At 38.5% G+C, this 22595-nt stretch overlaps 1 protein-coding gene across 2 annotated transcripts in view; it reads left to right on the top strand.

Moving 5' to 3' along the window:
* The window catches only part of ADAM28 (ADAM metallopeptidase domain 28), a 71883-nt gene extending 58731 nt beyond the window's left edge, over positions 1-13152 (top strand). For both annotated transcript variants that reach the window (XM_046655605.1, XM_046655607.1), the window contains 6 exons: positions 8623-8731; positions 9650-9728; positions 10385-10450; positions 10936-11001; positions 11886-11948; positions 12500-13152. In XM_046655605.1, coding sequence (XP_046511561.1) covers positions 8623-8731; positions 9650-9728; positions 10385-10450; positions 10936-11001; positions 11886-11948; positions 12500-12520 — 404 coding nt within the window. In that variant the 3' untranslated portion in view covers positions 12521-13152. The remainder of the gene's footprint in view (positions 1-8622; positions 8732-9649; positions 9729-10384; positions 10451-10935; positions 11002-11885; positions 11949-12499) is intronic.
* The last annotated feature ends 9443 nt before the right edge of the window (positions 13153-22595 follow it).

Genomic DNA, 22595 nt, shown 5'->3' with positions numbered 1-22595 from the left:
AGACGCCTAAGAGTCTAGTACTACTATACATCGGAAGGTGGACGGACTTCCCCCTGGGAGGAGGTGGAAATAGGTGAAAACTCTCCGACTCCTGACCCCCGACCCCCGGCCAGCCTAGTTCCTGCAGGAGGCTCTCTTCCAGCAGACTCCCCCATAGCATCGCCACATACCAAGGGTAGGAGTGTGCACTCACCAGTGGAGCGACGGTGGAAACAGGTGACAACAGCCCTACCCAAGTCCCCGTGATCACACCTAAGCCCAGGGGGAGTTCCCCAGGGTCCTGCACCCACCAGTAGGGAAGGCCTCTGCTTGCCATTAGCAGGGAGGCCCTTCCCAGAAGCCAGAACAAAGAGAAGCTCCTGGCGGGCCCGGCATGGCACCAGACCGCAAGCTGCCACTGGGCTCATGGTCTCTGGCACAGGGGGTGCCCGGACTTCCCATAGACATGCTTGGGGACAGGGTTGGAGCTCCAGTGCCCTGCTCTGCGGCCTGGGGGGAGGCTCCAGGGTCCCACAACCCCCCGGCAGGGAAAGCCTCTGCTCGCCATTAGCTGGGAGGCCCTGCCCAGAATCCAGAGCAAAAGGAAGCTCCCGGCGGGCAGATTCCCTGGCACTGCACCAGACCACCAGCTGCTGCTGTGCCCACGGTCTCTGGCACAGGGGGTGCCCGGACTTCCTGTGGACGTGCTTGGGGACTGGGTGGAGCTCCAACACCTGGCTCTGCCACCCAGGGGGATGCTCCAGGGTCCCGCACCCCCTCAGGAGGGAGGGCCTCTGCTCGCCATTGGCAGGGAGGCCCCGTCCAGCATTTGGAGCACCAGGAAGCTCCCTAGAGCAGAATTCCCCACAAGGCAGCAGCTTACAAGCCACCACCAGGCCCACGGACACTGGCCATGTCCCAGACGAGGCAAGGGGCTCCCAGAGATCCTGTGAGAGTGGAGTGGGGCAGAGTGGAGCTCCGGTGAAATGGCTACGTAGCCCAGAGGGGAACTCCAGGTTCCTACAGCAGCCTCAGCGAAAGCCTCTGCACTGCACTAGTGGAGAGGTCCCAACTGACAACCGCAAGGCGGGAAGGCCCTGGGGCAAAAGTAGCACAGCTAGGTGAGCTAACGACAGACTGCAGAAGATACCCATAGCTCTGCTGGGACCTATAGTGGACAAGTGTGATCTTGTGGGCTCTGTTAGGGACAAAGCAGCGATTATAGGTGATCCTGCTCCTGGCTGCTGGGAAAGCCCACAACACCACTGCAGACCACAAGGAGGGAGCATGTCTAAGTGGGCTGCAACAGTAGGCACCAGCAGCCTGAGGCCCCCTTGAGATTGCCTCCACAACCAATGAGGGACCCCACAGGACCACTGTGACTATGAGGAGGGGTCCAGGTCCAGTAAGTAACAGCTGACAGGGTTCCTGGTTGGTGCAGTCTAAACAGCTGCCCCCCCCCACACACACACACCAGTCACAACAAGTGGAAGCAGCGACTAAACTCTATCTCTATGCGGAGGCACAAATCCACGCCATCAAGCAGCATGAAAAAATATATTAAATCTCCAGAACAGAAGGAAAATGATAAGCACTCAGAAAACAACCTCAAAGACAATGAAATCTATAACCTAAATGACAATGATTTCAAAACTGCCATTATTAAAAAACTCAACGAGTTAAAAGAGAATTCAGATAGACAACTCAATGAGTTCAGGAGCTATGTCACAAAAGAGCTTGACACTATAAAGAAGAAGCAATTAGAAATACTGGAGATGAAGAACACAATGCAGGAGATTAAGAAAAATCTGGACTCTCTGAACAGTAGGGTCGATAATATGGAGGACAGAATTAGCAATTTGGAGGATAGGAATATAGAAATGCTGCAGACAGAGGAGGAGAGAGAACTAAGACTAAAAAGAAATGAAGAAACTCTCCAAGAATTATCCAACTTAATTAGGAGATGCAACATAAGGATTACAGGTATACCAGAGGGAGAAGAGAAGGAGAAGGGGGCAGAAGGCCTGTTCAAAGAAATAATAGCTGAGAACTTTCCAAACTTGGGAAGAGAGATGGAACTTCATGTGACAGAAGCCATTAGATCTCCAAACTTTATTAACACAAGAAGACCAACCCCAAGGCATGTAGTAGTGAAACTAGCAAAAGTCAACGACAAAGAGAAAATACTAAGGGCAGCCAGGCAGAAGAAAATAACTTACAAAGGAAATCCCATAAGGCTATCAGCAGATTTCTCAGGAGAGACCTTACAGGCTAGAAGAGATTGGAATGAAATATTCAAAACTCTGAAGGACAAAAACCTGCAGCCAAGAATACTCTACCCAGAGAAAATATCCTTCAAATATCATGGAGAAATAAAAACTTTCCCAGATAAACAAAAGTTAAGGGAGTTCATCACCACAAAACCTCCTCTTCAAGAAATGCTCGGGAAGAACCTCATTCCTGAAAAATCAAAAAAAGGAAAGGGGCTACTAAATGCAGAACAAAGGAGATAAGCAGAAGGACAATAACACAAAGTAACAGCTCTCCATCAGGACAAAATGCAAAAGAACCAGAAAACAAGTGATAAAATGGCAACAGTAGGCCCCCACGTTTCAATAATCACTCTAAACGTGAATGGATTGAACTATCCAATCAAAAGGCACAGAGTGGCAGGATGGATCAAAGAATAAGATCCAACAATATGCTGCCTTCAGGAAACACACCTCAGCCCCAAAGACAAACACAGACTCAAAGTGAAGGGGTGGAAGACAATACTCCAAGCTAATAATGAACAAAAGAAAGCAGGTGTTGCCATACTTATATCAGACAAAGTAGACTTCAAAGCAAAACAGATAAAGAAAGACAAAGAGGCTAAGTATATAATGATAAAAGGGACGCTCCACCAAGATGACAGAACACTTATAAATGTATACGCACCTAACACAGGAGCACCAAAATTCGTAAAGAAACTATTAACAAAACTAAAAGGAGACATCAACAGCAATACAATAATAGTAGGGGACCTCAACACCCCATTAACACCAATGGACAGATCATCCAGACAGAAAATCAACAAGGAAATTACAGAATTAAATGAAAAATTAGATCAGATGGACCTAACAGATATATATAGGACACTTCATCCAAAAACAGCAGGTTACACATTCTTCTCAAGCGCGCATGAAACATTCTCAAGGATAGACCATATCTTGGGAAACAAAGCAAGCATCAATAAGTTCAAGAGGGTTGAAATAATACCAAGCATCTTCTCTGATCACAATGCTATGAAACTAGAAATCAACTACAAAAATAAAGCTGGGAAAGGGCCAAAAATGTGGAGACTAAACAACATGCTACTGAACAAGCAATGGATTATTGAAGAAATTAAAGGAGAAATCAAATATTATCAGGAGACAAATGAAAATGAAAACACACTGTACCAAATGATTTGGCATGCAGCAAAGGCAGTCCTAACAGGGAAATTCATTGCAATTCAGGCTCACCTCAATAAGCAAGAAAAATCTTACATAAACAACCTCAAATGACACCTAACAGAATTAGAAAAAGAAGAACAAACAAAGCCCAAAGTCAGTAGAAGGAGGGAAATAATAAGAATTAGAGCAGAAATAAATGATATTGAAACAAAAAAGACAGTAGAAAGGATCAATGAAACAAAGAGTTGGTTCTTCAAAAGAATTAACAAAATCGACAAACCCTTAGCCAGACTCACTTAAAAAAAAAGAAAGAAGTCTCAAATAAATAAAATTAGAAATGAGAGAGGAGAAATTACAACAGATACTGAAGAAATACAAAGGATCATAAGAGAATACTATGAAAAACTATATGCCAACAAATTGAACAACCTAGAAGAAATGGATAAATTCCTAGACTCATACAACCTCCCCAAACTGAATCAGGAAGAAATAGAGAATCTGAATAGACCAATCACAAATAAAGAAATAGAAACAGTAATCAAAAACCTCCCCAAAAATAAGAGTCCAGGATCAGACGGCTTCTCTGGAGAATTCTACCAAACATTCAAAGAAGATTTAATACCTATCCTTCTCAAACTATTCCAGAAAATAGAGGAAGATGGAGCACTCCCTAATACATTCTATGAAGCCAACATCACCCTGATCCCCAAACCTGACAAGGACAACACAAAGAAGGAAAACTACAGGCCAATATCACTGATGAATATAGATGCAAAAATCCTCAACAAAATTTTGGCAAACCGAATACAGCAATATATCAAAAAGATTATACACCATGATCAAGTGGGATTTATACCAGGGACACAGGGATGGTTCAAGATCCACAAGTCAATCAACGTGATTCACTACATTAACAAAATGAGAAACAAAAACCACATGATCATCTCAACAGATGCAGAGAAAGCATTCGACAAGATCCAACATCCATTTATGATAAAACCCTCAATAAAATAGGTATAGAAGGAAAGTACCTCAACATAATAAAGGCCATATATGACAAACCCACAGCCAACATCATACTCAACGGACAAAAACTGAAACCCGTCCCTCTCAGAACAGGAACAAGACAAGGGTGCCCACTTTCACCAGTCTTATTCAACATAGTACCGGAGGTGTTGGCCAGAGCAATTCAGCAGGAAAAAGAAATAAAAGGAATTCAAATAGGCAACGAAGAAGTAAAACTCTCGCTGTTTGCAGATGACATGATCTTATATATAGAAAACCCCAAAGAATCCATAGAAAAACTATTAGAAACAATCAACAACCACAGCAAAGTTGCAGGGTATAAAATCAACATACATAAATCAGTAGCATTTCTATATGCTAACAATGAACTAACAGAAAAACATCTCAAGAACTCAATCCCACTCACGATCACTACAAAAAGAATAAAATACCTTGGGATAAATTTAACCAAGGAAGTGAAACATCTATACAACGAAAACTACAAGACCTTCTTGAAAGAAATCAACAACAACATAAAGAGATGGAAAGACATTCTATGCACGTGGATTGGAAGAATAAACATAGTTAAAATGTCCATACTACCTAAAGCAATCTACAGATTCAACGCTATCCCAATCAGAATTCCAATGTCATTCTTTATAGAAATCGAACAAAGAATCCTAAACTTCATATGGGGCAACAAAAGACCCCGAATTGCTAAAGCAATCCTGAGAAAGAAGAACAAAGCTGGAGGCATCACAATCCCTGACTTCAAAACATACTACAAAGCTACAGTAATCAAAACAGCATGGTACTGGTACAAAAACAGATGCACAGATCAATGGAACAGAATTGAAAGCCCAGAAATAAAACCACACATCTGTGGACAGCTAATCTTTGACAAAGGAGCTGAGGGCCTACAATGGAGGAAAGAAAGTCTCTTCAACAAATGGTGCTGGGAAAACTGGACAGCCACATGTAAAAGAAAGAAAATCAACCATTCTTTTTCACCGTTTACTAAAATAAACTCAAAATGGATCAAAGACCTAAAGATTAGGCCTGAAACAATAAGTCTTCTAGAAGAGAATATCGGCAGTACACTCTTTAACATCAGCTTCAAAAGAATCTTTTTGGACACCATAACCCCTCACATGAGGGAAACAATAGAAAGAATAAACAAATGGGACTTCATCAGACTAAAGAGCTTCTTCAAGGCAAGGGAAAACAGGATTGAAACTAAAAACAGCCTACTAATTTAGAAAAAATATTCACAAGTTATTTATCCAACAAAGGGTTAATCTCCATAATTTACAAAGAACTCAAACAACTCAACAATAAAAAATCAAACAACCCAATTACAAAATGGGCAGGGGACATGAACTGACATTTCTCCAAAGAAGATATACGGATGGCCAACAGACACCTGAAAAGATGCTCATCATTACTAATCATCAGGGAAATGCAAATCAAAACTACACTAAGATATCACCTTACACATGTTAGAATGGCAAAAATATCCAAAACCAAGAGTGACAAATGTAGGAGAGGCTGTGGAGAAAAGGGAACACTCATACACTGTTTGGTGGGAATGCAAACTGGTGCAGCCACTATGGAAAACAGTATGGAGATTCCTCAAAAAGTTAAGAATAGAAATACCTTATGACCCAGCCATCCCACTACTGGGTATCTATCCTAAGAACCTGAAATCAGCAATTCCAATAGTTCCATGCACCCCTATCTTCATTGCAGCAATATTCACAATAGCCAAGTCATGGAACCCACCTAAGTGCCCAGCAACTGATGATTGGATAAAGAAGATGTGGTGTATATATATACAATGGAATACTACTCAGCCATAAAAAGGACAAAGTTGTCCCATTCACAACAACATGGATAGACCTTGAGGGTATTATGTTGAGTGAAATAAGCCAGGCAGAGAAAGACGAACTCTGTATGACTCCACTCATAGGTGGTAGTTAGCATACGGACAAAGAGAACTGATCGGTAGTTGCCAGGGGAAATGGGGTGGGGAGACGGCACTAGGGGTGAAGTGGTGTACCTACAACAAGACTAATACTCATGTACAACTGTAATTTCACAAGGATGTTAACTTTCATAACCTTAATTAAAAAAAAAGCATACACATTTTTAAAACATTTTAGTCTCATGATCTTTATGGTTTTTACTTCTCCTGCCTGTTCTATGATCTTTTTTCTCTTCTTTCTTGTTTTCTTAGGGACTTATTGAGGATTTTAATCAATCCATTTTTCTTTTTATTAATTTGGAGACTATGTATTTATTTTATATTCTTTTAGCGGCCATCATAAAAATTATTACTTTAGTTTTTTTTTATAGACTTTACTTTGTAGATCAGTTTTAGGTTCACAGCAAAATTGAGAAAAGAGTATAGAGATTTCCCATGTACCCCTGACCCCCACATACGCAGCCTCCCTCACAATCAACATCCTCCACCAGAATGGTACATTTGTTACAACTGATGAACCTACATGGACACATGATTTTTCCCCCTAAGTTCATAGTTTACATTAGGGTTCACTCTTGGTTTATTTACTTTTTATACCTTTCTGTATTTCTGAACTTTCATCTGGAATCATTTTCCTTTCTTTCTAGGTTCCTGCCCTCTCACTAATCTCTCCAAAGTAATTTTCTCCTATTTTTTTCTTAGTATTTCCATGCTTGTAGAAAGTTGGGGTTTTTTTCAGTAAAAATTTTAGTTGTTTTTAGTGGAAGACTTGGTTTCAATTTCCTCAACCACAATTACCAGAAACAAAAGAGGCTGTACTTTCTCTTCGCTTATTTCCACCTTCAGCTGCAAACCTGCTTCCTGTTATAATGCTCTCCATCTGTCTTATACCCCAGCTTCACCTCTAGGTCACATCCCTTCAGATGAGGGGTGTTTGTGAAGTACTGCCAAGTTCCTCTTTATTCCCCCAGGTACCATGATGCTCTTCTGAAAGTCGTTACAATTCTGACGTTAGTGCAAGTACATTGTTTTCATTCTGAAAACATTCTATACTATATCTAACAGAAATGCCTCAGACTTCATTTCCTTTGACTGTTTGGATAGGAATTTTTATGGAGGGTGAGGAGTATTAGATATTTGAGCTGTTATTATCTTACCTAGAATTCTGCTTCTGCTGTATCTACCTCTGTCTGCATGTATGTGCACTTGTGAACTTTTCTTGCATTTATGAAAAATTAGTCTTATTTTTTTTAAGATTTTATTTTTTTCCTTTTTCGCCCCAAAGCCCCCCAGTACATAGTTGTATATTCTTCGTTGTGGGTCCTTCTAGTTGTGGCATGTGGGACACCGCCTCAACCTGGTTCGATGAGCAGTGCCATGTCCGCTCCCAGGATTCGAACCAACGAAACACTGGGCCGCCTGCAGCAGAGCGCACGAACTTAATCACTCCACCACGGGGCCAGCCCCTAGCCTTATTATTGATTTGCTGATCTCTGTAATAAGAGAGCAGTAGCTGTTTGCATGGCTCTTCAAACTTGTACCTCCTGGTGTCTGGGGTTTCAGATTATTATATGAGAAATGAGTATTTGAGATAGGAAATGATCAAAGTTATATTCATTACTTAGATTAGTAGGTAAAAGAGAAAACACCATATAGACCCAGGAAATTTGTTCAAACTATTTCCAAATTCACAGGGCCACATAATTACTTTTCTTTCTACAATAATTCCAATATAGAGCAAATATCAGTAGGGCACTCACTAACGTCTCCATCATTTCTCTTATTCACATCTCAGCTCCTTATTTGCTGCTGACAGGAATATGATTTTAAGGCTTCAATTTCTTTTTCTCTGTTTTACTCTGAGGCTGAATTTTAAAAATGTTCCACTCCTTTTCTGCCATCTTCCTTACTTCATATTATCTCTGATCTCCCAGCCCTTCATTTTCCTATTATTACAAACATCAACCCTTCTAAGGATTCTCAGTTGTATGATGCTTTACCTAAATTATATGAAATGTTTTATATAGATTTCTCCTTTTTTTCCTCTAAGTAATATTGCAATGATCACGACCAAAATACATTTTTATTTTATTGGCTATGAAAGGTTTTCCAGGGAATGCATGTTCTTTGGGGAGAGGGTAAATGGAATTAGTAATAAATAAAGAAATAAGGACTAGTGTGATGTATACTTGTGAATTTCTCATCTCTTCTTTGTTGCAGACTTCTCCATTGTGGTTGGGGTGTTGTTCCCTGTGGCTGTCATATTTGTGGTGGTTGTTATAGTAATCCGGCATCAAAGCACCAGAGGAATGCAGAAGAAACTCCAGAGGTAGGTTTTTGTCTGGCTTTGGGGACTTTTTGGCCTTTAATTTACTTTAAATTTAAGGATTTGATCAAATTCTTAAGTTTCATTTTGATTTACTTCAAATATTTAGAAATAAGTCTAGATGCATTTTTCTTGGACCAGAGGCTGGGTATCCTTTTACTGAAAATCCTTCACAGCAAAGTGTATCTTTTTCTGTCATTAATCACTGCAGTTATAATTAATAACAAGTAATCATAACTTTCATTATTAAAGATTTTTACACTCATTATAAGAATACAATTTCTAACATTATTGATCACTATCTTTACGACAAGCCCCAGGCTAAGTCCTTTTACATACGTTATTTCATTTACTCTTCACAAGAACTTCATGAGGTAGTAACTGTTACTTCCATTGTATAGATGAAAAGGTGCTGTATGCTAACCTTTACAACAATGCCGCCAGGTCGGGCACTTCATACTTTTAAAGACGTGGAAACACAAACTCAGAGAGGTTAACAAACATGTTCAAAGTCCTACAAAGTGAGTGATGGAGTCCTGCTTTGCACCTACATGGGTCAGTCTTTCAGACATGGTCCTGACACTACAGTATCTTTCTAGCATTTTTAAAAGACTGATTTATTCACTCATAGTGGACTTTTAATAAATATTGAATGAATAAAGTGAATCGCTAATTAAATGACGTAATTAGATAAAAGTTGGACTCGACACCATCTTGTTAGGAATCAGGGCCTCCGTGGAGAATCAGGAAGAAAATCAGTGGTGGTAATGAGGGAATACAGGACAAGGGAACCCGAGGAGCGTCCTAAGAGCAGAGGAAAACCAAGTCAATAACCAAGATGACACAGTGGGCAGAGGAAATTGGCTAACTCATGGTGGAGGAACTGCTGAGTCGATCTGTATGATATACTTTCACACACAGGCCACTGTCTACCGCTGGCACCAGGCCAGGCAAACAGAAGAGGAAACCACAGATGAGGAAGGCTGTTCGACCCCCAGAGGTGAACCACAGTCTGTACCATGTTTGCCGTGGGCCCCAGTTTGTGATTCTCTTGCTCTTTTTTCCTGACCACTCAGCTATCATTTCTACTCAGCACTGTGTTACAAATCTGCCTCACCAGTTAGTATGTAGCAAGGATTGTGGGCTGTGTAACTACACATTCAGAAAGTTCTCCTTTGCCTTTTGTTAAATGCAAAAGAGTCCCCTTAAAATGCAGCAGCTGCTTTGCTGCGGTTCACAAAATGCAAAGAGAATAAAAAGAACAAGGAGGGCAGATGCCAGCTGGCTCTTTCTCTCTCTCTTACTCTAGGATGATTCTTTATTCTTTTTGCAAATGTCCCAATAAAGACAGTAATCTGTATATTTATTTGACAACATATGTAACACGTATAATCCTTAACAGCCTGATTGTGTCTTGCAAGTTTAGAAAGTTTAGCAGAAGCTGATTAATGATAATGACGCTTGTAATAATGTTCATGGAAAACTTATCCATCTCTAATAGCTCTGGAATGTAGCAGCTGGGCCACTGTGATTTCCCCTCCGATCTCTTGGTGTCATCTTAGTCCTGATCTCTCATGTCTTGAAAGGCCTGCTTATTTGGAAGATGAACTTAGGAAACTGATAATTTCATTTTAAAATATTATCTTTTCTTTTTAGATGAGTCAAATGAAACTTCATGCACCTGACCTGCCAGTAGAGGGCAATGATCCTCCAGCTTCTTTTGTGAGTTAGCAATTTCTCTTAAATATCATTTCCAAACTAACCTCTGGGAAATACTAGTGAAAGACATAACCCATAAAGCCCAGTTATTGCTTCAGAAGAATGTTGAAATCTGTGTAAATATTAAATATAGACTCTTTTGAAAAACTTTTTAAAAATACAAAATGTGAGGATGTGTGCCTCTCCATTATACTCCTAAGTTTAACACCTAAACCTGAGTTACCCAGTCTGAAAAGCTGAGAACTCATCATAGGAAGAGTCCCAATCTGCTTCATAGAGTGCTATCTTCGTCACACGTCTGTTGGCATTGGACTTATTTCTGAAGTGTACATGTACACTAAATGAAAGCAACTGAAGTTACAGGTTTAGACTGTTCTCATAGGTGGGGTCATAAGTTCTCCATTTCTGAAAATGATTTCAGCCTTTCCATTAAGCATGCCTATTTTCAAGGCCCCATTTGGAATTAAAATTTTTTACCTTCTTACCAGCTAATTACAAAACCAGATTTTCCACCACCACCGATTCCTACAGCTGTATCATCTTCCTCTTTCCTTGTAAGTATCAGATGGTCACTGGTGATTTTTTTCAATCTTTTGTGCCCAATGAGAATAGTGTCTCCGAATCTGTGGGTTCTTTATCAGGATAGGTGCTCCCTAGGCTAAGCTGAGATATCAGAACAGATAGGGATCTCTGAGGAAGAAAGCCCTACTTACTGTCTATAAATTAGTATGGGTATTAACTTTTTATTATTAGAAAATTGTTTTACTGTTATATAATTGTTAAGAAATGATAAATAGTTCTGTAGTAGGGGGTAAACTGTCCCTTTCAAGGAATAGGTTTTATATGCTTATTTTTGAGGTTATAAAATTCTATTATAAATGATATTTTATTTTCTTATTATAGATAGAATAAGGCCTATATTAGTCACAGTTTTCTACATATTTTCATGTAGGGTATGAAAAACAGATCACATCTAGGCAAACCTGGAATAGTAGTCAGGTGCTCATGAAGTAAAAGGAAGAATTCATTCACTCAAGTAGTTACTGAGCGTATCTCCTCAGAGTTGGTACTCTGTTGTGAGTAAATGAGAAAGAACTAAAGTTTAAGGTCTTTGTTTCAAGAATTTTTACATTTTTAGTGGGAAAACTAGTCATATACATATGGAACACTTAATTCCTCACCTATTATTTGTGCCAAAGCAGGTGACACTGATGAGAAGAATGTGGTGAGAGGAAAATGAATGGGGATGGAGTGGTTAAAGTAAGAGTAAGTTTCATTTGCTAAGTAGCTGGAACTTGAACTGAACCCTGAGAGTTAGATAGAATTTAAATGCGTGGCAAGGAGATAAGGAATGATTTAAATAAAGAAATGAGTGTAGCTAAGATGGAAAGTGAGTAGTGTTTCTAATGACCTATCATTATTTTTGTCCCTAATATAGTATAAAGACACAAAAGTACTTCCGTCTACCTTGTTCAAGGATAAGCCAGTGTCTACACCTCAGGTAAGAAATCTATAGCCCAACTGTGAATATCTGGTAGCACCCCTAGGATCAAGGAGAGAAGTTCTGAACATGTCTTCCTAGAAGATATTCCCTAAGAACAGTATCTGTATGATGGCAGGATGGGTGCTAACACATGTCTTTCTTCTGAGTTTGGCTAATAAGCAAGAGGAAGAAGATGGAAAGGTCTTAGTAAAAAGTGATGATGATCCCCATATTCTTTATTTTCTCAGAAATATTCCCCAGGGTTAGTGAGGTGGAGGAAACTTCCCATAGAATAATCACTCAGTGTCTCATGACTCTTCTCTTGATCCCTTACCCTTTACACAGCAAGCTAATTAGCCAGACAGATATTTGAATCCCAGCGTGGTATTTTCCTCACCTTCTTTTCGTATCCTCTCACGTTTCCACTCCTTCACTGTGATAGATCAAATAATCTATAAAATAGAAAATGTGACTACAGAGAATTGATTTAAATTTCTTAATAGTTCAAAGTTATAGAATATCTAACTTTTTAGGAAAAATTGATAATTTAAGACTTTTGTCTTTTTTAGGGCTCCAACCCAAAAGTCTGAAGCAACAGCTAAGCTAGGATTGGTGGGTAAATAATCAACTTGGAAGACTGGACAATCTGGCTAGAAGAAAAATGTACTTACTTTCTCACTATTATTTGTTCTTGAAACCCAAGGAGGTTAACATTTCTTGATTCATGTTATGCTTTGAAGAGATTAAGCAAAATTTTTCAAGAGAGATATACTCTTGAGGATGTTAGTATGAATTTAAAATTTCTATTCTTTATGCTAATGGAAAGGAAGATGACTAAAGAAACAGCTGGGAAACTGAGATCTCTAATTAGATTACTTTCTTAGTCATTCCTCCCCTCTTTTCTTTACTGTGATGTTAACTAATATTTTGAACACGTTGATATTATCATTTGGTAGAAATTAATTCATCCTCTAATGAAAACAAAACCAAGGAATCGCAGGAAACTGGAAGGGATAGAAAATTGTACATTCATCATTAGATGACTAGTAACATCTTGAATCTTTTAACCATTATCTTGTCAAATTAGAACCTTCTGTTAAGAAGAACATTATATAAACATTCTCTGATTTATATAATATCTCTTTCCTACATGTCCTTCTGTAATCCTTATTAGCTATGTCATTTGAGGTTTAATACAATTGAATAAAGTTTATTAATTAAATTTTTTTCATAGAAATTTGTATAATTCAGTTAATGGCAAGGTTAAAGTAAACTTCATTTTCTAATTAGAGAAGGTTTTAGTTAAATAAATTAATAGCATAAACCAGAGGTTGGAAACTGGTGGCCTGCATGACATATCTAGACTGCAGATTTATTTTACTTGGCCTGAATGATTTTGGCTACAAAGCATTTTAAAATGTTTTGAATTTATTGCCAATATTTAAAAATTTGGAGATATTGCATAAACACCCAGATTTCCAGCTTTTTGAAAGTAATCAGTATGTCAACAGTGGAATCACATTGCCCTTAGCAACCACCAGCTTAGTTGACTGGTGCGGGAACAAACATTCTTGGTTGTCTACCAAACAATTCCCTTTTTCCCTGCCTTCAGAACCCCAATTTTGTTCACCTTTCCATGTTTTAGAAAAGACAATCCTGACTCCATTTTGTGGATAAATCTCTATCACTCTGTCAGTCATCATACTCTTGTTTCCCCACCACTGGTTGATTTGGAAGTGAGTGTACAGCCCCAGGATCCACCATTTTTTTTGCCAATGAGACAAGATAAGAAATATGCTGGGGAATTTCTAGGAAAGATAGCCTTGTCTCTTCTTCTGGATGTTGGCATCCGGATATTCTATCTGGTATTATTGCAGCCATGTTGTGATTATGAGGGCAGGGCTGATATTCTGAATGAGATGGAGCAGAAAGGCATGAAAGAATAAACCCTGGCCTTTTAATGATGTCATTGAACTGGTAGATTAATAACTGCTGGAGCCACCCCGCACTTTTTTGGAACTTCCTGTTGAGGATGAATAAAATTTCCTTGTTGTTTAAACTGTTTCGAGTTGGATTTTCTCTTGTTTGCAACAGAAATCATCCTATCTGATAAAGTAGTCGCTTCTATTATATCACATGCTTCCCACTCCATCCTTGCTGCTATGTATACTTTCAATACTTGGCCTGCTTTACCCATTTCCAGCACAGACCTAGCTCTTGTAAGCCTTCCTTTCCATGAGGGACTTTGCCCACAAGAAGCTGATTTGTCCTTGCAGTGTGGTTTTCTAGATAAGCTTGTTCTGGCCTCAGAAGGGGAGCTCAATCCCCAGCTAGCCCAGATTCCACCTATCAGATCAGTCGCATTATAACAGCCTTTCCGTCCATATGGGAGTTTACTCAAGAACACATTAAAAAGTATAGCTTTTCTGCAGTGTGAGGTTTCAGGAGACCCTACCCTAACCCAGAAATAAATCCTTGTTTCCCATAAAGCCATAATCTTACTTGTGATGGATCTATGAATTTGCTGTTTTTGTGTTTTGTTTTAATTCCTGTCCCTATCTCATTTTTTTAAATGCTGGTAAAATGGAAATCATGAACCTGTGAAGCCTCAACTAGCCACCTATATAACCCGAGCCAGAAATAAAACATATGCTCTCAAGAAGTGGAATCTGAACATTCCTGTAGATTCTGAAACAATGGTACTAGTTTCCTAATGCAGAGGTATCATAGGTCCCTTATGGAGATAGACAGTTGGAGGACAGTGACAGGAAAACCATTCTCTTAACCTAAGACTTTGCACCCAAGTTCTACAAAGTGTCCTGTTGAGCTGAATTGTAAAGCAATTTAGTTTAAAGAAAAGACTTTGATTTCACAATCCTGTTTCCAAACCAGACCTGTTACTTCCTAAACTTAAGGGAATTCCACTGATAAGGCATTAACCACCTCAGGTCTGCCACTAAGCCTGCTTTATTGTCTCTACTTTTTTTAAAAGAACAGATTAAATTATGGTCTTTCCCAGGTACTCTACAACTGGTATACCATAGGGTTTCTCTAAATATGTCTTAGCATCTCACCCAGTTACTGCTGTTTACGAGTTTGGGGAATGCTTTTAACTTTGTATGAAATGAGGAAGTATGCATGGAAAAGAAAGCAAGTTTTAGTTGCAATCAGAAATCATGGAAAGGGTGGAGCTATGTTATTATTTAAGTTGGTAATAATGACTTCTGTGTCGTAAGGAGTTGAGGGTGGCCTCTGGGCAACAGCCAGCAAGGAACTGAGCCATTAGTCCAACAACCCTCAAGGAGCTAATTCTGCCAACAACCATTGAATGAGCTTGGAAGCGGCTCCCATCTCAGCTGCATCTCGGCTGCCACCTTGTGAGAGAAACTGAAGACTCAGCTAAGTTTTGCCCAGATTCCACAAACACAGAAACTGTGACATAATAAATATGTATTCTTTTAAGCTGCTATAGTTTGAGGAAATTTGTTATGCAGCAATAGATAATTACTATAAGGGGGGTAGAGACCAAATATTTTGGACAGCTTTAGAAAGAATTAACCACTGTATTTAACAGGACTTCCATCAGCTTAACACTTTTCTTTTTCTCTATATCCTCTTTCATTTATTCTTCTCTCTTTTATAGGAGTGCTGATTATCTGCTTGAGATCTCTGATAGCCAGTTTTCTCATATATCGTGTTCTCCCTCACTTTTCTTTGCCTATTTCCTCAGTGTTTTTGAAGAATTCCTTAAGCGTATCTTCCAAATTTTTGATTTTATGTTCCATACTGTCAATCCTCCTTTTTAATTTTAAGACATTTTACAATTGTTTCTCATATTTGCTTAATAACATTCTCTTCTGTCTCACTTTAGTTTGATAAAAACCTACCAATTAACTGTTTTTGCCTTTTGTTTCCAGAATTTTACTTTTAAAATTAAATTAACAAAGCCAATTTTGTCTAAACATTATTAGTGTTTCTCAAGGTAAGTAGTTTTCAAAAGTACATCCTTCTTCAGCCACTTGAGAACTATGTTCCTGACCTTTCGCAAACACCATAATTTCCTAAGTGTTAGATGACCATTACATTACCCTTGTGTTTTTTAAAAGTCCCATCTGGACCTGTAATATTCTCAGCTTTTATATCTTTGATGATAGAATCCATCGCTTGAGCTGAAGAATTTTGGTACACTAGCATTCTGGGTGTGATATGGAAATAGATGGGGCCATGAGTAAATCTTGCATATTCCTCTCTGCCCAGATTCTTTTTTCTCCTTAGCTAAAGCTGTCTACCAGGGCCAGAGCAGGAGTGGCGCAGCCTCATTGGTGATACTGAGATCCACCTCACCAGAAAAGATCCTGACTCATTAGGGAAAAGCCTCTACCAACAAAATCTGCAGCCATCTTGGTACACCTGCTCTTGAATTTGTCTAGTCCTTGCTGCTGCTTCCAGAAAAAAGCCTTCCCTTGCCAATGGCAACTTTAGACATTACTTAGCAACTAGCCTTGGATGGTCTGCTTTGCTGCCCAACACTAATACAATACTACTATTATCATTATGCTAAGTAAGTAATAGTGTAATGGAAACTAAATCCCTAAGCAAAAGAAAATTGTGGTATGCAGTTTATTGTGAAGGCATCTCCTTGTTAAAATTTAATTCTTTTCTCTCTCATGCCTAATGTTGAAGTCCATACCTTTTTCTTTTTTAAATACATTTTTAAAAAATGTATTGTGATGAGAACATTTGACATGAGACCCACCCCTTCAACAGATTTTTAAGCATATGGTAAAATATTGTTACCTATAGGCACAATATTGTGTGACCGATCTCTAGATCTTATTCATCTAATTCAATTTCATCATAATTGAAATTTTACACCCATTAATTAGCAACTTGCCATTTCCCCCTCCTAGCCCCTAGCAATCACAATTCTATGCTTTGCTTCCATGAGTTTAACTGTTTTAGATACCTCATATAAATGGAATCACGCAATATTTGTCCTTTTGTGACTGGCTTATTTCACTTACCATAATGTCCTTCAGGTTCACCCAAGTTATGGCATATGACAAGATTTCCTTTCTTTTGTAATACTGAATAATATTCTGCTATATGTATACACCACATTTTTTAAAATCCATTCATCTGTCATTGGACATTTACATTGTTTCCACATTTTGGGTATTGTGAATAGTGCTGCAACGATGATGGGACTGCAGATTAACTCTTTCAGATTCTGATTTCAATTTGTTTGGATAAATATCCAGAAGTGGAATTGTTGGATCATATGGTAGTTCTGTTTTTAATTTTTTTGGAGAAATCTCCATACTGTTTTTCATAGTGGCTGTAGCAATTTACATTCCCACCAACAGTGCAGAAGGGTTTCCTTTTCTCCATACCCTTGCCAACTCTTCTTATCTCTGGTCTTTTTGATAATAGCCATCCTAACAGGCGTGAGGTGATATTTCGTTGTGGTTTTGATTTACATTTTCTTGATGCTTAGTGAAATTAAGCATCTTTTCACATACCTGTTAGTCATTTGTATGTCTTCTTTGAAAAAATGTCTATTCAGGTCCTTTGGCCGTTTTTTAATTTGGTTATTTATTTTTTTTGAAAATTTACATAACAAAAAATTTACCATTTTAATCAATTTCAAGTTTACAGTTCAATGGCATTAAGTACATCCACAATGCTGTGCAACCACATCACCATCCATTTTCAAAACTTGTTCCTCATCTCAAACAGAAACTCTGTACACATTAAATAACTTCCTGTTACTACTAACCCCAGCTATTCTACTTTCTGTCCATATAAATTTGCCTATTCTAGGTATTTGATATAAGTGGGATTATACAGTATTTTTTTTCTTTTATGTAACTGGTTTATTTCACTTAGCATAATGTTTTCAAGATTCATCCATGTTATAGAATGTGTCAGAATTTCATTCCTTTTTAAGGCCAAATAGCCTACTATCATTTTAATACATTTATTTTCTGCTTGGAACAACTGGAGACAATTTCTGGATCTCTACATCCTCATTCACATTAACATTGTTTTGATTATTCCTCATTTTCTAGTGAAATAATGCTTTTTACACTTTGTTTTAATTTGTACTTCTTTGATGGTGTTTTTTAACACTGTTTTTGTAAACACTTTTACAAATAGTTGTAAACTATTTGTAACAATCGTAAAACAACTATTACAAATAGTTGTAAACACTATTTACAACTATTTTTAAGTTGACAATTACTCACATTATTCCTAGTATTTTAGAACCATGTTTTAAGTCAGGGTTATTGCTATTCTCTTAGGAAGAACCATGTTTAAGGCTGCTCTCTTAGCCTTATCAAGCATCTGCATCAGTTCAGTGTTGAAATCCTTGGTGTGCAACCCTGATGGGAATAATAATTTAAGGAAGTTCAGAAATGTATCGAAATGGAAGTGAAGTGATGACAACATGACTATAGATAATAGTCTCCTCCGGACATCCCGTAACTTCTGATAAAGAGGGTCTCATCCTCAAAGCTGCAAAAATTGTTGCATTTCTTGTTGAGAAAGCCCCTGATTCACAGGCCAAGTGTTAAAACTCAACGCATAGCATTTTTCCCTTGTAAGTCAATGCATGTCACCAATTTGGCTTTCTAAATTCTTTAACTGCTGTGAAATAGCTCACTGAGATTTGTGTGTCTTTTGGCATATGTTGTGACTATAATTGGAACAGAGACGACAGGAGTCAATTCTAAGCAGAGACTCCTTTAGTCCTATTTGCCAATGGTGGGGCCCAGCAGATCCAGTGGAGAGCTGGAGTGTCAAATGGGAAACAAGGGAAAATCACGAGAAATTTTGATGGAAATGTACAAGAGACATTAAGAAAAAGTAAAAACAAAATGTTATGTTGGGTAGGTAGACAACACACAGGCATAAGAGCAGAGACAGTTACCCTGGTTCTGCCAACAGCTAGCTTTTTAGACTTAGCAAATAATTTAAACTCTTTGGGCATCTTTAAATTTCCTCATCTATGAAATGGAATTAACAATTCATGACTTGCCAATTTCCAAGGAGGGTTTTCTAAGAAATGTGTAAAGGCAGTATGAAAATATAAAAAGACAAACAGAAAAGAAGAGAGATGTCCATGGTCTAGCAAAGTAGATAGTGTACACCTGTCAGTTATCTAACCATAGGACCACTCCATCCTGGGATTTGTCAGGGGTGAAGCCCCTCTCTGTACAGGCTACTATTTCACACATCTTTGGGCAGGATGTAAGGCAAAGTAACTTATTTTTGTACATATTTTATCGATGAGCCTCTATTTTTCCTGGTGTTTTATCTTGCCCCTGAAGTGCTTTTAGAATTTGTCTCCATATTCCTATTCAGATTCCTCCTCTTACATCAAGTCTAAATTTCAACTAGAACTTCTGGGTTAAATCAAACACTGTACTAGATTTGAGGCTGCCATGTGCAATGACCCTGAATTAAAATTTTGGAGAAATCAACAAGCAATGAATCCACAGAGCTATTAGAAAGAAAAGAAATCACAGCTGATTGTAAACTTGATGATTTTTTAAAAATATCAGAATATCATAGGGTAATAGCAAAAGTCTCCATTTGTAGGGGGCCAGCCCAGTGGCACAGCAGTTAAGTTCGCATGCTCTGCTTTGGCAGCCTGGAGTTCACTGGTTTGGATCCCAGGCGTAGACCTATGCACTGCTTATCAAGCCATGCTGTGGCAGCACCCCACATATAAAGTAGAGGAAGATGGGCGTGGATCTTAGCTCAGGACCAATCTTCCTCAGCAAAAAGAGGAGGATTGGCAGCGGATGTTAGCTCAGAGCTAATCTTCCTCAAAAAATAGTCTGCATTTGTAGGGTGTGATATGATTCATACAAACTTGTGTGTATGTGTGTACATGTATGATTTCACTTAATCTTTATAACAATCCTATGTGAAGACTCACTGTCCTTATTTTACAGATGAGAAATTCAAGATAAAAATGAGAACAGGTGATTTTTCTCAGGTCACTCAGCTATTAAGTGTTAGAATAGGGACGCAAGCCCAAGTGCTCCAAACCCAAGTTTTTATGTAGTTCGTTCCACACAACTACACTACCTACAGCAAAACTGTTTTGCACAAAAAGGCACATTTAATACTATGATACTAAGAAGGGAAATTCCGTTTTATCTTCGGCTACAATTTTTTTATACAGTGTTACTAGTGAAAATTTATCTAATGTTGCAGTCAAATTTTATGCCCCTTGACTGTCCACTCCTTCTGAAAATCACTTTTGATTTTCCTCTTCATTCTTATGACTAGTGATTAGCATAGAGCCTGGAAAATGGTAAGTACTCAAAAACTCTTTATTCAAGATTCTGAATTTATGCATTGTGCAACTTAAAATTACCTGGTTTTCTACTTTTGTTCTTTAATGCAAACATTTACAAAATTCCTATTTCCTATGTTGACACTGGGGAGAGAAACATTAACCTCTTCCCCTGCGTCCAGGTACTCACAGCCTTGTTCTAAAGACTGACACAAATAAATACAAAAATAAAATAATCTCTGAAATAGAGAGAAATCGCTAAAATTCTTGCACAAGGGAACACAGAGGAAATGTTTACCTGGGGAGGGCCTGAGAAGTTTCATTAAATCTTAAATTATAGGTGGTTTAGGAGACCTACAAGGGAAAAAAGGAAAAGGGCATTCTAGAGAGATAATGAGGGTCAACAACAGCATATATGAAATCATGATTTGTTAGGTTTATCAAGGTTAGACTGAACCAAAGCATTTTATTTATGTTCAATGAGTCGCTTTATATACACCACCCTTCATTAAACATACACACACATTTGTGCATATACAAATTGAGGAGGTTTAGAAAAGTATAACAAAAGAAAAAGGAACAGTTAAGAGAGTTGGAAAGCAAGAAAGTTATAGAAATCAGGAAGCTGTGCGTCAGATGAGACCAGTGAAATACCAAACACACAGCCCTACATGTCCGAGAAGCATGAGCTCCAAGGTTCACTCCAAACTATGTAAATACAAACAAAAAAGTAAACAAGAGAAGTAAACATGACTGATAGATTTATAGTGTCCATAAAGTAAAAGCAAACACTATCAACAAGGATAATGAAACTACATAAACAGCAAAATCAACCAATCAAATAAATAAAAATAATGGCTCAGAAGGAGCACAGCGTGTCCTGCTTCTGAGACCTGAAAGGAGTTCTCGCGATGGCTTTGCTGTCGGGTCAAACTGAGAACCTGACTTGGCCTCTTTTCTGGGCTCTCACCCTGGTATCCCTTAGATATTTCACACACGTGTACAGACTCTGGGCTGCTTGCCCTAATGTGTGCTCTGGTCGCACCCAGTAAGACAGGAACCGCAGCAGGGAGCAGTGCATAGGTTCCTGCTAGGGCATCCACCCAACCTTTTCCCCAGGACTTCTATCGCCTGTAGGGGACATGGAGTAACTATTTCCAAGCTGCATACCATGAACTGGGAAGCCAAGTAATAGCTCCTTCTCAAGCGAGGATCTCATATCATCACAGAACAAATAAAGCAGATATTTCCACCTGTTTTCCGAGTACTTAAAGGAATTTTAAAAAATGTATATTATAGCTTATCTAAATGTGCCACTGATGTAATTTAATATCTGAAAACACAGTAGCTTTACCCTAAGTGACATTGGTTATATTTTGTATCACTACACAACCATTAGCTAGGAATGTTTCTATCTCCATTGATTATTTGAGATCCCAAATCTATTTTTTTGTATAGAGAGTCATTCCTAGGCTCATTGATCTTTTTTGGTCACTAAATTATGTGTAGAGTATTACAATATTTGCTCTCTTACCCCTATATTGATTTTGTTAGTAATCAATTCTGTTTGGAGTAAAATAAATAACAACAAAGTTATATATAATTTTCATCATTTGTCAAAAATCAATATTGAAAGTGTTCTTCATGCTAATAACGATTCTTGACCAAAGGTGAGCATTGAAATCAGCCATTTGTTGTTAGTGCCATGGAGTCTATCCTGACTCCTAGTGACCCTGTGTACAGCAGAGCAGAACTCTGTCTGGTATTTTTGCGCCGGCCTCTCATCTTCCAGCACTCTATCAGACAATGCTCTCCTGTGATTCATAGGGGTTTCATGGCCAATTTTTTTCAAAGTCGGTGACCAGGTCCTTCTTCCTAGTCTGTCTTAGTCTGGAAGCTCCACTGTAACCAGTCCACCATGGGTGACCCTGCTGGTATTTGAAATACCGGTGGCATAGCTTTCAGCATCACAGCAACATGCAAACACCACAGTATAACAACCAACAGGCCAAGCAGGTGGTGTGGTTCCCTAACCGATAATGAATCTGGGCTGCAGTGGTGAGCATGCCGAATCTTAACCACTGGACCACCAGGGCTGCTGAAATCATCTACATTACTTAAAAATAAATAAATAAGTCCCCCTCTTTGTACCAACAGAATCTGAACATAGGAGGAAGGAATCAAGACATCAGCTTTTTAGTAAGTTCTAGAGATGATCCTAATGTGCACTCTCTATTAAGAACCAAAGATTTAATGGGAATATCTCAGCCATCATTTGCTACGTATGTCCTATTCCTATTATTGATCTCAATTATTCATGCAAATTACCATCAGGCAAAGGTAATTTGATTATA

Source organism: Equus quagga, chromosome 3 (assembly GCF_021613505.1).
Source record: "Equus quagga isolate Etosha38 chromosome 3, UCLA_HA_Equagga_1.0, whole genome shotgun sequence".
NCBI lineage: Eukaryota > Metazoa > Chordata > Mammalia > Perissodactyla > Equidae > Equus > Equus quagga.
This window is presented reverse-complemented; position numbering and strand designations above follow the sequence as displayed.